We start from the raw sequence: 16,090 nt of genomic DNA, 5'->3' as shown, positions 1-16,090 counted from the left end.
TCATTGAAAAATTCATTTTCAAGGTGATCGTCACAACTTATCATCCAATTTTCCACATCTTCTGGTTGCAATGCTTCGTTACCCGTTAACTTTGTTTCTTCTTCTTCAGTCCCTGCAATATTCGAGATCGCAACTAGATTCTCAACATCTGGCCAAAGTTTTCTCCAAGTTTTAATAAACGTTGAAGAAGGCATTTCTTGAAATGCTGTAGCTAACATATAGATAACGTCCTTGATATTGATCTTTTTGATGACTTCTAAAAGACCTTTGTCTTCACTCTCCGAGTGTTGCAGAATTTCACAAACAAGTTTACGCCTGTATCGTCTTTTTAAGCTTTCGATCACTCCTTGGTCCATTGGTTGCACTAAGCTTGTCACATTAGGAGGAAGATAAACTAATTTTATGTCATCTACATCGCAGTCATGAGGATGGGTTGGAGCATTATCTAACACTAGAACTGCTTTGATAGGCAAGTTAACAATTTTTAAATGTATTTTAACTCTTGGAACAAACTCTAAATTAAGCCTCTCTTTAAACAGGTCTGAATTCATCCACGCTGATTTTTGTGACTTATAATAGACCGGAAGGGACGATGGATTCAAGTTTTTGAATGCCCGTGGTTTAGCAGACTTGCCAATAACGAAAAGAGGAATTTTATGAGTTCCCGCTGCATTCGAACAAACGGCCACTGTAATAGGTTCTTTGTTCTTTTTAAAGCCAGAGGCAGACTGTTGACTGCCTAGAGTTTTTTCTGGTAACATTTTAATACTATCGTTTAATACTATCGTTCATACTATAAACTTGTTCTGGAGATAATTCCTCTGTTTTAACCATTTCACCAAACTTAGTCTTGAATTCTGTCGCACCTGAAGTATTAGCAGACAGTTTTTCTCCATTTACATGTGCGAAATTAATTCCGTGTCGCTTTTTCCATCGATTAAGCCAACCATCACTTGCCACAAATTCGCCTCCATTATTAATCTGCTGGTGGATAGCCAGAGCTTTTTCTTTCAAAATTGGGCCGCCAATCGGTGTACCTCTTCGACGTTCCTGAAGAAACCAGATCCACAAAGCTTCATCGACGACCTCGCAAATCGGTTTTTTTCTCGTACAACCGCTGCCCAGATTCTTATCAGATTCCATTTTCGAACAAAACTCCTCAATCGAATGCCTATCTCTTCGCCAGTCATTTACAGTGCTTTTTCCAACATTAAATTCTGCACAGATTTTCGCCACAGATTCACCATTATCAATCCGCTTTAACACTTTTAAACGTGTATCCATCGAAACCACAATTCTTTTGCGCTTTGCACACATTGATAAGGAAATAGTTATGTTTTGTACGTACCCACAGCAAGAACAAACCAAACTGATCAAAACGACAAAATAATCCTTTTTTAGTTCACAGGGATCTTATCCGAAATCCGAAATCCCAGCCGAATCGCCTCGCCGGTGAATTTCTTGGAAAATATTGCGTTGCGTTCGGCTGTTGTAAACAGGCCGGTTAATCCGTCGACCGGTTAATGCGAAGCCGGTTAAGAGGAATTATACTGTATTTAGATAAAATGTCACAGCAAAGATTAAAGCTGATACGAAATACATGTCGTCCTTTTTTTCAGTTTGAGAAGGTTTGATCATGTTTTAATTACAATTAGCAATTTTAATTACAGAAATGTTTATAGCAAAGATGTTTACAGCTTATAAGTATTATTTGTATCTCGTTTCCTTTAAAATAGAATTAAGAGTTCAAGAGTAGCTTTAAACTAATCATCCCCTATGTGCAAATGTAATTTTAGTATATTTACATTTGTTTAAAATAAGAGCAGTCTTTTATTTTTTTTTAATCTATCATTACATTTTTTTTACTAGATGTGAATCTGAAAGTTTAGTTATTTATTGTTAATTGTACATTATTTTTACTAAAATTTGTTTTCATTTTGGTGCTAATGCATAATAATTATGTTTTACTAGAGTTTAAACTAGGCTTCTGTTCAGCAGTCGGTTTTTTAGTAAAATTAAAAGATTTTAAAAAAATGCATGTCCTCAGTTATAAATTCCAGCAGTACCTAGATACAATAAGGTTATTCAAAATTTGATAGAAACTAAATTTAAAAAAAAAACAAAAATTTGCAATATCTTACTTGATTAGAGAATTGAATATCTATTGCTTCAAATTAAATGTTGTAAAATTTTATGAAGCTGTTTAGGAGTTAGTTTTTGAAATTGAGAAACGCAGATATCGTCTGAAATTAATTATGTTTTTGTAGCAAAAGGCACTTTATTAATGTACTATACATGCCATTACTTACCGCAACTGAAAATGATAATAAATTTCTCAAAAAGCATCTAAATCGTTTGTATAGTAGAGCGTGGCTGGTTAGATAGTAATCTGTATCTGAAAGAAAATTGAAATATTTTTTTTTGATGACTTTTGAATGACAAGAAATTAAGAGATATAATCGCAAAAGTACATCGTACTTTATGTGATTAATAGAAGAGTTTTGAGAAATTTTTAGCTTTCACCTGGTAAGTCGGAAAGTAAAGGAAATTTTAATTTAGATTTTTACCTGTTAAAAATATTCTTTAAACGGTGATTATTATGAATTCGTCTAAGAAACAGTCTAAAGGTGCTTAATAGAGTAGCAAGGGCCCATGAGGTAACGTTATTTTATCTTAAAATTGTTTAAAAGTAGTTAATTTTCACATGTCGAATCAATTTAAGGATTATTAAAAAAAATGGGTAAAAAATTTGGAATAAATATAAGTTTGATTAAAAAAAATCCCTACTGAATCGCAAATGGGCCTTTAGTGAAGAGACAAAGTAAAGTGAAATTAGAAAAAATAAATTGTATTTTTACCTCTCACTTGTCCACATCCTAAACAAGAATAAAACAAGTATTACAATTAAATAAAACCTTAAAACTTCATCCGACATTTAATTGGGTTTAACTAAATTAGTTTACTTTAACTTACCATCTGATTTAATTGATTCGATTCCATCAGGTTCGGTGTTTTCCTCGCTACCATTTTCAATTTCGTTTTGGATCCTTGCACTGCGAAAAATTTCAAATAAAATTGCGTTTTTTTTTTGTCATTTTTAACCTACTTTAAAAACACATCCTCCAATGTAGTATGAGTAAACGAAATATTTTCAACATGCAACTCCTTCCTGTAGTTTTCAAGATACTCGAACATTTCAATGTAATTCTTTATATAACTGTCATTGTCACCGAACGGTAGTAAGAATTCCACTTCGTTGCCATTTACCCCCTTTAGTTTCACGTTACTCACAAACGTTTTTATGATTTCTTTTAATTTTAGGATTGTATCGTCGATGTTTAGTTGATCGTCTTTTTCGATCAGGAGGACTAGGTTATAGCCGGTATCTGAAATTTTATTAAATGAATTTAGATATGAATAAATAATTAAAAATGTTCAATGGTTGCAAATGTTCAATGGTTGCAATCGTTAATGGTATGTTATGCACAGGGTATTCAAGTATATACTATTTAAGTAATTAATTTGGCTTCATTGTGTGTATAAGTATAAATATGCGTGTTAAAGTTTCCTGATTATAATGTATGGTATACTGGCATAATAGAAGTGAATTTAGTTTCGACCTTTACTCAATTACTGTAGCGATATCATATCAGCATATCGTAAAAGAAGTCACAAATTTTTTGCTCAGACATTTAATATACAAAGAAAAGAAGACATGGACTGTCTTAATCCATGTTTAGTTTTTGAAGATTGACAGAAATCTCCCTTACATTTACAGGGTATGCTAAAATAGTGTATTCTTATTAAGAGATATGATGCTTAGTTATGTAATACTTTAATAAGTATACTTTTACTAAGTTACATTATCAAATACATACTTACTGCTTGAGATATTTTATTGAAATATGAATTGAGAGGTATTAAGTAGTACTTCTCAATGAGATGAGTAGATCTCACCATCAATGCGTAAAACTGGACAAGTACAGCTCAAGTTATAGCGAAAATAACCATGGTTTAGTATAGAGTAATAAAATCGGAAATTGGTCCTTAGGCATCAGTACAGATTATGTTCCTTAGTAAACTTAATTGCCATTTTACACTCCTGTAGTCTTTTTGCATAGGTAGTGAGATTTTATACCATACATAATATGCTAGTAGATATTGTTAAATATTTGTATGTATATTTAGAAAACTTTAAATTAAATACTCATATGTCTCTACGAGAATATGGAAACATATCTGCAATATTCAATCAACTTGAGATCAACAAAAAAAATCCTCATTCCAGAGCACTGTTCAATGCTAAAATCTACCGGTCAGGTTAATGAAGACTTTGGTAAGGCCTTTGACACGGTAAATCACGACTTGTTACTAGCAAAATTGCACTATTTTGGCCTCTCAGCGAACACTGTACAATTTTTTAATTATTTTAACAGTCGAGAGTGTCAAGTGGCCATTCCCGGAGGGGCGGGCATCACGAGGTACTCAGAGTTTCAGGCAATCTCTTGCGGGGTGCCACAAGGCTCAGTCATTTCACGTTTATTATTCTCAATTACTTATTATTCTCAATATACTTAAATCCGTAGGCGTATCGCCATAGAACGAAACTCAACAGCAAGACTCACTTCTATCAAGAAGGGCACCTCCATCACAATTAACAAACTCAGACTTATAATGACTGGACTGATTTTCCCCATGCCCATTGCTGAGACGTGAACAATGAAAATGGTAGACGGTCACAGAATTAACGCTCTAGAAATGTGATGCTATAGAAGAATATCCCAATGAGTTTCAGGTAATCTCTTGCGGGGTGCCACAAGGCTCAGTCATTTCACGTTTATTATTCTCAATTACTTATTATTCTCAATATACTTAAATCCGTAGGCGTATCGCCATAGAACGAAACTCAACAGCAAGACTCACTTCTATCAAGAAGGGCACCTCCATCACAATTAACAAACTCAGACTTATATGACTGGACTGATTTTCCCCATGCCCATTGCTGAGACGTGAACAATGAAAATGGTAGACGGTCACAGAATTAACGCTCTAGAAATGTGATGCTATAGAAGAATATCCCAATGAGTTTCAGGCAATCTCTTGCGGGGTGCCACAAGGCTCAGTCATTTCACGTTTATTATTCTCAATTTATGTTGCGGATATGTATAAGGTAGTCAAACATGCCACTTTGCAACAATTTGCTGACGATTCGAAAATCTATATACCAATAAATAAAGAAAATATTGAAACGACCTAAAACTATCATATCCGATCTAAAAAGCATTGAAACCTTCGCAAGAAACCACAATCTTAAATTAAATTCCGCGAAAACGCAAGTTATAGTGCTAGGAAGTAAAAACATCAGAAGAGATGTTGAACATAATTTAGATATTAGCATTTCAGGTAATAAAATTCCAGTTCTGTCTCTTTTTGATTATGGTGACACTGTATACAATAATTACTTACCGTCACACGTAAAAAGAATGATACAAAAGGTACAAAATACCTGTCTAAGACTTTTTTTTAATATAAATTTTAGAGAACACATTACACCACATATAAATAGTGTAAATATTTTAAATATGGAAAACCGGAGAAAACTTTATATGTATAATTTTATTTACCGCATTATAAATAATAATAAGCCTACCTATTTAAGAAATGTTTAAAGGCCTGCCAGTCATATTCGCAACACTAGGTTTAATCACAAATTTGTAATCCCTCAGCATCATACGGCATCATTTCAACGCTCATTCTCCAACTGTCCGGAACAGATCAAAACACGTAGCAAGAAGGGTTTTTCAAAGCATATCAGATTAAAGTTACTCTATGAACAAGGTTCTCAAGCTTAGGAAATCAAACATGTCATTAATAATACAACATACTGACTTCAGCGTCATATCATATTATATTATAATAATCTTTTTTTTCTCGCTTTTCCCGCGGCCAGGCTGCCCTTACTGTCGCCCCTCGCTTCTGCCTCCCTATCTGCTAATTTTTTGTTTTTTTTTCATAACTTAACATTATATTTCTTGTAGTAGTTTTAAATTCTTTCATAGACTAAATACTAATGATAGTGCTTGCATCTGTCATGCATTGATTCTTTTTTTTAGTTTAGTTTTTATATGGAATTATTTAGAAATTTTTAGCTGTTTTGTTTGTTATGTATAGGATAGTTCACATATGCTCTCCTTTATAAGGAGCATGTGAAGCGGTTTTTTATAATCGATGAACTGTCCTTTTTGTCATACTTTTTTTTTTCATAAAATCTATTTTTTTTTCTTATTTTGACAAATAAACGATTTTGTATTTGTATTTGTATTTATTTGTCTTGGGTGCGGAAATGTATTCAGTTGTAACAAGTTAAGTTTAAGTTATAAGTTAAAAAGAGAACTAAAGAGTTTCTCTTATTCCCCTTTACTAACTACAGGTCGACTCAAATTGAATTTAGTGAAGGTCGAGATGTGCAGCGTATTGCGTTTCCAAGTGGGAAAATGGTGAAGCATTGTCGTTTTCTCTTTAACTTGCCTTTGAATTTCTGTTGCATGGGTATTTTGGCATCGAAGAAACTAATTTACTAGGAGTGTGTATTAAAGTATAGTATTACTGTATAGGATGCGGCCAGCAAATGAGTTCTTCAACCAATATTTGTAACCCAAGAGTAGATTTTATAGGTTTTTGTTAAATAAAGGTAAGCAGTTTTTCACGGTTTAATTATTTAAAGAAGCTAAATTTTGCCGCTAAATTAAATGTATGTAAAAACTGTTGGTTTGTAAAAATTTTATAAATAACATGGACATGCCCATTGCTGAGACGTGAACAATGAAAATGGTAGACGGTCACAGAATTAACGCTCTAGAAATGTGATGCTATAGAACAATGTCCCAATGGACAGCACACCGCCCCAACGAATCAATTCCGAGACAATTGCGAATCAAAACTATACTATCTACATATGACAAACGGCAGTATGTTAAATACTTTGGACACATTTCCAGGAGACCAGAGGCAATAAAGAAGTTGATCCTAGAAGGAAAAATACAAAGGACGAAGGCCGAGAGGACTTCCACCGTCAGTGGGTAAGCCAAATGAAAAATCTGATAGAAGAGAGCCTGGAAGATGTAATACACCACGCCCAAGATAGAGAATCCTGAAGGCAATCAATTGATGGATTTACTACATGATGCCACCATAATCTCCGATGGGTGTACGACCAACGAACAAACGAGAGTGGAATTAGAGCGCATCTTTCATATTTCAAAAAAAGAGCGCAATCTTTCATATTTCAAAAAAAAAAATATTATGTTATCAATATACATTTTTTCCGACCCTTCAAACAAATGTTCACTTACCATAAAGTTTTTTCAAGCTCATAGGCCGGTCGAAACACATTAAACGTCCGCCGTTCATGATCGCAATTCTATCTCCAAGGGCATCTGCTTCTTCCATAAAATGGGTGGTGATAAGGATCGTTTTTTCACGTCGCCACTCTAACAAAAGATCCCACATTTCTCTGCGGGATTGTGGATCCATTCCGGAAGACGGTTCATCCAGAATTAAGATCTAGTAACGAAAAATAGTAGTTGTATATTTTTTATGGAATCCAATATTTTTAGAAGTAGCTTTATTGATTAAACTATAATATTAAGTGGTACATTAAATTTAAATATTAATTAACGGACATTTGTTTTAACACATACCTTAGATCCGCCAACAACAGCCATTCCCAAACAGAGTTTCCTTTTCATACCACCAGAGAGCGCCTCGGCCATTTCATTATGTTTATCCGTCAAGTTCATCTTGTCCAATAAAAAATTTGTTTCGGCTTTTGCCTCCCTAAATGTCTTTCCCTTTAACTATAAAATGTTTAAGTTATAACACAGTTAAGTGTACAAAAAGGTGGATTAGCTTCTTCTTGAAGTGTTAAATTACCAAACAAAAATTACAGAAGATTCTGAACTTACTAAAGCAAAAAATATCATATGTTCCGTAACAGTCAAGTCCGGGAAAAACAGGTTATGCTGAGTACAAAGTCCGATAGGCTCAGCCAGGTCGCTAATCGAATGAATTTCTTTACCGTTGATTTTTATCTGCCCTCGCGTTCTTCTAATCATGCCTGACAAAGAGAAGTACATTTAAAAATATCGTTTTTTTTTAACCTTACAGGTACTCGCCTGTTATCATGCCCATTGTAGTGGACTTTCCAGCCCCATTATGACCCAGTAAAATGGTGATTTCTTTTTCGGGAATGCCGATACTTAAATCCTTGACCACGGGATTTCCTCTGTAAACTTTAGTTAAATGAATCAGTTCTATAGCGGTAGTGTAGCTGTCTTTTTCTTTTAAATTCATCGATTCCACGTCTTCGCTTGAGTGGTCTACGCTGTTACGTCTTGTGATAAACTATTGGGAAAATTATAAATGACTAAGTGTATTCGTTATTATTTATCTTGTAAAGTTTGTAATGGCCATCAATATGATACTATTAAACGGAGATTTTAAAAAATCTGTTTTGCAGTGGGTTCTAGTAAATGTTTTATATATTGTTGCATATTTGCAATGAAATATTTTTTTTTAGTTTTCAACGATGAATTTGTATTCTTGTCTATAGCTGCATTAGGTTAAGTAACTTATAGAGTTAAACTTCATATTAACTGACTTAAATGCCTCTTTGTAGGTTTTTCTTGTAATATTACAATATTGTTTTTGATCTGCAAATAAACCAAATATTATAATATAAAAAGATATACACAAGATGTTTCAAATTTGATTTTCGTTATTAGAATTTCAACCTATGTGGATTCCTACTAAAACCATTCAAATTGATCAAGATTTTATTAAATTTTATATAATACTATGAGTATGTTATATTTCTACAGAATCTTTAAAGACTCAATGCATTTGGCTGATAGTAGAGGCAAGACTCCATAGAAATTTGGGTAAAATCTGCATAAATTGGCAAAGTCTATCTATTGCGTGTCAATAAATGGAAATTTAGGCTTTCTGTAAAAAAAAATACTTACTGTAACAATTTTCCTAAACGGTGAAAATATCGAACCGCCGCTTGTATCGAAAGTATACAAAGCAACCAGAATAAACAGCAAACAGTCAAAAACAAGCATAACACAAACGATAAACATGCTTATATCATTTTCCCCTTTAGCACCCGAGGACCACCAGTTGGAAAAATGAACTCCAATGTCTAAAACAAAAAATAATAATAATTTATTGTTCACACAAAAAAAAACCAACTATTTACTTCTGATTTCATATTGCGAAATAGCGGTATAGCCAAAATGTAATCCCATATTCGGAAACAGGAGTAACAACAAACTGACCGCATAAGGCACCCGTTTGCCCTCCAGCAGTTGTGCGGGAAGAACGTAGGATAGAATGGATATCAATAGCCCAACTACTGTAGCAATATTGGCTGAAATATCAAACAAAAACATGCAAAAAAATGGTTAACAATTTAAACGATTAACTTACGTCTGTTAAAAAATGTGCTAAGGAAAAAACAGAAAGCGGTCAAGGCGGCGCAGTAGAGAAAAAGAAACAGAAACAGCACCCCGGCATTCGAATATTCTATGGGTGGGTAACCGGCATCAAAAAGGTCTACTTTGAGAATGATGACGATTATAATTACTGACAACATCATGGGGAGAATGCTGTAGATAAACCATCCTAGTAAGATCATCCACGGTTTCATACCTACCATCCGCATTAGTTCCTGCAATAAAAACAGTTATAATAAGGATCAATTTTTCAATTTACATTAATAGAACTAATAATGTAATTTAAGAAAGGATTTAAAAAATAGCATTGAAGAATTCCTCATGACGAATAAAATATATTTATTTATTCATAATGTATGAGCTACGAAAAAGCTTATTACAAAAACAATTTTAATAATTTATATTGCAATTGTAATAATACTAAAAATTTAAGAACTATACAAAAAAACATGACATACACAACCAACCAAAACATCCCAATTATCTTGCAAAAAAAAATTAATGCAAACTATACCTCCAATACTTGCATCTGAGAAGCAAACAATGTATCATTTACAATTTTTATGAAGCTAATTAAATCTAAGTATAAGTCACTAGCATGAATATTAAAAAAGTTGCGCATTTTATAGGTTAAAAATCTTTCTTTTTCTTGTCTAGTGCTGCCAGTATTAAAACAAAGAATAGAAGCATTGAAAGTATTTCTAAAGAATTAATTTTATTGGTTATAATCTTGGTGATGATTTTCCAAGGAAAGCCTTTTAAATTCCTGCAATCAGAATAAGTGATTATAGCCTTGATTCGGATAATAAAAATGCTTTTTGAAAGACATGCATTTCAGGAATTTACGTTGCATAAGTTCTATAGTTTTACTTCATATTTTATATTGTAAAGACGATATAATGCAATCCTGCTCCAGCACAGGAAATACCAAACTGTCAAACAATCTCAGACAACAGTCAATGCTAAAACCGCTAGTGAATCTGATAATAAATCCCATTTTCTTATATGCTTTATTAAGCAACTCAAGTATGTTTTCTGTTAATGCCAGTTTACAGTCTACTATGACATCCAGGACTTTCTCAGGCTTACAATCCTGAACATGTGAACCATTAATACTGCAAGTATAACTGATTACATTTTGATTAAGAAATAAAATTATTCAAATTACACCAGCTTACAAATCTTTATAAATTTCTTAGCAAACTATGACAATCCTCCATTGAACTTATTTTCATGTAGATTTTAAAGTCATCAACAAAACATTAGATCTAAACCAAGGTCTTTGAATTACCTATTATTATATACCTTGCATTTATAGCAATTAAAAATAGCATAGGTCTCAAATTGGAGCTTTGGGGAACTCCAGTGGAGCTAGTATGAACATTAGCACCCATGACTCCAATATATTGCTGCCTGTCATTTAAATAGGAGATAATTAATTTAATTAAAATATTTGTCCCATTTCGTTTAAGGAGAGAATTTTACGTATGACTTTATCAAAATCATTTTCCATATCTAAGATTCTTTCGGTAAAAAAACATGTTGATATTCGGATAAACTATACTTTACCTCATCATATAATCGATCAAATAAGATAATTTCAAAAACTTTAGACTCAGAGTTTAAAATAATAAGAGGTCGATAATTTATCACTTTATTCCAGTCTCCTCTCTTTATTATTGGAATGACCTTACTTTTAAGGCAAACCTTAGAATAGACTGAAGTTTGTAAACCAAGGTTAAAGATGTGCAAAAAAAGCTTTACAAAGAACTCACCACAACCTTTAATAATATATCCTGGAACCCCATCAGGACGAACAGATCTGTTGCCTTTTTATTAGCATTTTAATTAGCATTTAGATCTTCGTTTCTATGAAAGCTCTATAAGAAAAAAAAAGTCCTTGGAGCATACCTCATTTTTCTCAAGAGTTAGGTCAGTTGAGAAAACAGAACAAAAATATTGACCAAACAAATTTGCAATATTTTTAGCGCCACGGAAAGTCATTTGAGCTGGTATACCGGCAAATTTAATATTAATAATATTCGTTTCTACGAGCACGTTACATCACATAAAATAACAAATCAAGTTCAAAATAATTCTTAATCTGATTCGTAATTAAAACCTCAAATACCGATAATTGAAACAAGGGAAACATGGCGTTATATTTCAGCATTTTCTTGAGACCCTTTTTTGTGAATAAGTGTAAGCTTTGCACTTTTAAGACAAGTTGACAATCTAAAGGGTCCTGGGGTGGAGAGAGAGACTGCTTCAGACTTGGAGGCACATTAAAGAACTCCTCATAAACGCTCAAAAAAATTTTGAACCGCCTATTTCTTCCAATTTTCAAAATATCATACGTATATGGAATAATGCAGTAATGATGCCATATTGCATTCAAAACCCAGACTGAATACTTGGAATTGTAGAATTAATGGTAAAAAAAATCATTAAGTTGTTGATGCATGGCTTTTTGCAATATTTTAGAGAAGGTGGGCAATGTGGGCAATAGGTCGAAATGAGTCAATTCGGTTAGGTTATTATTTTTTGGTATGTGTATCAAATAGGATTTTTTCCATTCAGATGGAAATTTGCATAACAAAAGAGCTTTATTTATTATAAGTTATAAAGGGGATAAGATAGGGAATTAAAAAAGAAATCATTTTAATTCGAATACCGTCCGATCCCGATGAGGAAGATTTTAGGCTAAACATAATTTTTTCAACTTCCTGTTTACCAATTTCTTTAAATTTAAGTAAATCCATGTTTATTTGCAATATGTTTGTATATTTATTTTTGTTAATTATCTGAGGAAATTACAGTACTTTTTGGAATTCTATTAAGAAAGAACGAATTAAAATGTTCCACGTTTGTAAGGTTATGATTTGTAAAAGAATTTGATGCTGTAGCAGTAAAGTTAACCCCATTTAAGGTCTTTCAAAATGATGCTGGATCTACTTTAAATTTATGATTTAGATGAGCTTTTTTTTCGTTTTGTTTAACGTTTGTTACAAAGCTACAAAGTTGTATTCATTAAGTGATGTTCAGTTTTTAATTTTTTATACTTCGTAAGTGCTTTCTACCCTAATTTCATCGGGAAGCGAACGTTTCATTCAGTAATCCACGGTGCCTTAGTTTTAGTTTTGAAGTTTTGAGAAATGCATGAATATCAAATAAGTCAATAACATTTTTTTTGAAAAACATTACCATTTCATTGACATCAGTAAGATGAAATATATTTAGCCAATTCATTTTAAACATGCTATTAAGAAAACCTATAAATACAAAGTTAGAGTAGTCCCTGCAAGTGCGAAATGATGTAGCTGCACGAGTTTCATCAAAATCAATTCAGCGGAAATTAAACAATGATCAGATATACTATCCATATTAATAACTTGAACACCGGTGACCAAGCCAGGAGCAATTTAATTAATCCCTAGTTGCCGAAATTCAAGTGGAAGCCGGAATTAATTTAATAATTCGAGTGAATGCCGGAATAATTGTAGAATTAATTGTGTAAATTTATATTTCTTTAAAATCCTATTTATAGAAGAGTAACCAGGATAACTGGTATCCAGTAAGTCCACATTCAAATCACCACCAAATATAATAACATCAGAAGCTGGTAAAAAATTGACAATATACACTAAGTCGTCTAAACAAGGCTTTAAATTGACAGATGGTGGACAGTACAGAGATTCAAAAAGGGGTATGTTACTTTTCTACTAACTTTAGCATAGCCATTCTAAAGCGATATTTTGAAATGGTGTATTTAAAGTTTCAAGTTTTAATGAATTATTAATATAAAAAGCAACCTCACTGCCGCGTCCATCTCTGTCACTTTGAATCAAATTATAATTATAAATACTCTTAGCGTTTTGTATTGAACTATTTAACCAAGATTCCGATAGGCCAATTTATAGAAATGGTAATTTAAGGTCTGCAAATTGATTAAACTTACAAAGTTAAATACTTGATACATGTCAGCAACAAAAGAGGCAATACTCAGGGATCTGTAACGTAACTTTACCAGAAAGTTAATTATATTTTTTAATAGGGTAACAGCACTAGGGGTGCTAGAATAAGCTAATTGGCTTTAAATCTTTTGGTTCGGAAATTTTACCTATTGATTGAATCTTTGATATTTTCCGGGCCAAAGGACATTCAGAGCTCAATATACCAATATTAATTATATTTACCAAACCATCCACACAAAATGGTAGGCACAGTTTATATGTCGCATATATTATATGCAGTTAAAATATATATATCTCGAAAACCCAAAAAGCTAAAAATATTCACCACTGGCATCTTTAAATTGCTAACGCAATCCTCTAAGGTTACACTCATTTAACATTCATACCTTCCAAGAACCGAATATCTGCAACCACAAAATATATATTATAATCAACTTACTCTAATCCCGCTATGTTTTTCTTGCACGACACGTTTTAATACGGCAGGGTAAGCGAATATAAAACTGAACAATGTAATCAGCGGCAACACAGACATGAGCATAGAAGGTAGCCCCGAATCCATAGTGTGAGGAGGATAAGGGAATTCCTGGCTCAACAACGTGATCTCTGGCATTTGCCCATTTTGGGATTCCTTTTCTTTTTCTATAAAGGACATGTCCAAGGCCTTTTGTAGGTATAAGAGGCCGCCCCATAAATATGTACTGCCTAAAATAGTAAGAAATATTATTAAATTTATAGGACATTAAGTATATAAAATTGCTGATTTAAGGATTTATTCAGTACCTACAACGTCAAAGGGATAATTCTAATAAGCTGTGGTTTCTTCAACAATACAATTTTAATAAAATAAAATTCATGGTTGTACTGTATCTCTATACTAAGACTAAAAGAAAGAATTTATTTAGGCTTAGTAACAAATTCATGTACAGTACAAAGAACATGCCACCAAAGTTTTCTTGAGGCATCTTATATCTTGAGTCGGAAATTTGCTACTTTTCTTTGACAATTTTCATCATTATTGAGAATATATTTTTGAAATAATTGTGGCCAAAGTAAGCTTATGTCTTTTCCAATAAATTTAATATAAGTGTGATTCTTATACTTTTTATTATTTAAATTACATTTCAATTAATATCGCATCTCTTATACTATTGGTTTAGTAATATTTTTAAAATACATTTCCAACAACTTCAGAGAGATCAGATAATTCATCTTTCTTATCTCTTATTTTAATCTGGTCTTTCCAATAAGATTGGATTAAAATAGCCTGAGAAATTAAAAAGAAAACTTAAAACAAAAACGAATTTAGTTTTTTTATATAATTGGCATTGTATGATTAGAACTAACATAATTTTAAACTTGAACTGTTACTAATCAACAACGATAATATAATTTTTGATATATTTTTATTGTGATGTTCTTAATACACAATCGATTGATATTTATAAACATCTTATAGATAATATAATAAAGATAACATACAATTTTTTTTTAAGTATAAGATAAACTTTTCAAGGTTTATCTATTTTAATAAAGACATGTTTTAAAGAATCTTTAACATCAAAAAATACACTTCCTTACCTCTTCCCGGTTGGAAAATAAACTGATTCTCATACGGTTCGCTGGTTTTCAAATAAGGTCGATTAAACAGAATAGAATAATCCAACTTCTTATTGCCAGCTTTTGAGTTAAAAACTACCGCTAATACAGTATGATTATTATTATTATTGTAGAAGTTTAGCAGTTGATTCTCGTTTCCAAACCCTAACTTATCTGAAAAGAAATAATAATAGGCATTGTTTTTGTCATTATTTATAATAATTACCTACAATTATTTATAAACTGGAACTTTTCCTGTACCCGATGCATGATATCATTGAAGTAAGGGTTGTCAGGAGTATATAAAAAGTATGTCTCCGCCAAGTTAAATGGATTTTGCTCATAGAGTATAGGGATCTTTTCATTCTCGGTCACATTGACTACATGCTTCTTACTTAAAGACGTTATATTACTCCTACCATAAGCTACTAATATGAACAATAAGACTGGAACAAAAGACTCAAATAATGTGAGGATCCAATGCCTTTTGCGAATTATCCAGTTCTTCCATAGCACCACTTTCAGTTGATATTTCCACATTTTTAGAGGGTTTTCATCAAGATAGTTTTTGCCTATTAAAGAAATATATTCAAATTAGTACTTAATAGAGACTTCTACGTCAGTAAAAAATTCGCAGATTAGAAAAATTTTCTATACCACTGAATAACATTATTATATGTTCCAACATTATCAACCTACTAGTCACAAAGCACAATTTAACTATCTACGTATTGTTCAATTTTTACCATAACATTAAAGTGAGCCATTATTTCCGCCCATTTAAATAAACCATGAAACGCAATTCAAATTTGCTGATGAATAATGAGGTACCAATAAAAATATATGTAGTCTCATGAAGTTTACAGCTTTATATGTACTAATTAAATTTTGTTATTTATTTCATACAGTATTTTTTTTTTATTATTTGGTAAATATTTATTTATTATAATTCCTTTGTGAAAACCGATTTTCGATCTTTTCAACTCTTTTATTATGCCTTAC

The 16,090-nt window shown here is 32.1% G+C and overlaps 1 protein-coding gene across 4 annotated transcripts in view; it reads right to left on the bottom strand.

The window, feature by feature from the left end:
* LOC126735866 (phospholipid-transporting ATPase ABCA3-like) overlaps nucleotides 1-16,090 on the bottom strand; it is a 47,479-nt gene that overhangs the window by 25,816 nt on the left and 5,573 nt on the right. For 2 of the 4 annotated variants that reach the window (XM_050439960.1, XM_050439957.1), the window contains exons 2-15: nucleotides 15,319-15,660; nucleotides 15,071-15,262; nucleotides 13,929-14,194; nucleotides 9,490-9,730; nucleotides 9,260-9,430; nucleotides 9,024-9,202; nucleotides 8,175-8,403; nucleotides 7,965-8,116; nucleotides 7,701-7,856; nucleotides 7,353-7,563; nucleotides 3,107-3,386; nucleotides 2,974-3,053; nucleotides 2,859-2,876; nucleotides 2,310-2,395 (exon numbers count right to left, since the gene is read on the bottom strand). In XM_050439960.1, coding sequence (XP_050295917.1) covers nucleotides 2,310-2,395; nucleotides 2,859-2,876; nucleotides 2,974-3,053; nucleotides 3,107-3,386; nucleotides 7,353-7,563; nucleotides 7,701-7,856; nucleotides 7,965-8,116; nucleotides 8,175-8,403; nucleotides 9,024-9,202; nucleotides 9,260-9,430; nucleotides 9,490-9,730; nucleotides 13,929-14,194; nucleotides 15,071-15,262; nucleotides 15,319-15,628 — 2,571 coding nt within the window. In that variant the 5' untranslated portion in view covers nucleotides 15,629-15,660. Of the gene's footprint in view, nucleotides 1-2,309; nucleotides 2,396-2,858; nucleotides 2,877-2,973; nucleotides 3,054-3,106; nucleotides 3,387-7,352; nucleotides 7,564-7,700; nucleotides 7,857-7,964; nucleotides 8,117-8,174; nucleotides 8,404-9,023; nucleotides 9,203-9,259; nucleotides 9,431-9,489; nucleotides 9,731-13,928; nucleotides 14,195-15,070; nucleotides 15,263-15,318; nucleotides 15,661-15,745; nucleotides 15,804-16,090 lie in introns of those variants that run through there. The other 2 variants (XM_050439959.1, XM_050439958.1) reach the window with 2 other exon arrangements.

Source organism: Anthonomus grandis, chromosome 5 (genome assembly GCF_022605725.1).
Source record: "Anthonomus grandis grandis chromosome 5, icAntGran1.3, whole genome shotgun sequence".
NCBI lineage: Eukaryota > Metazoa > Arthropoda > Insecta > Coleoptera > Curculionidae > Anthonomus > Anthonomus grandis.
Note: the sequence above shows the minus strand (reverse complement) of the source record. Positions and strands in the feature narration are given on the sequence as shown.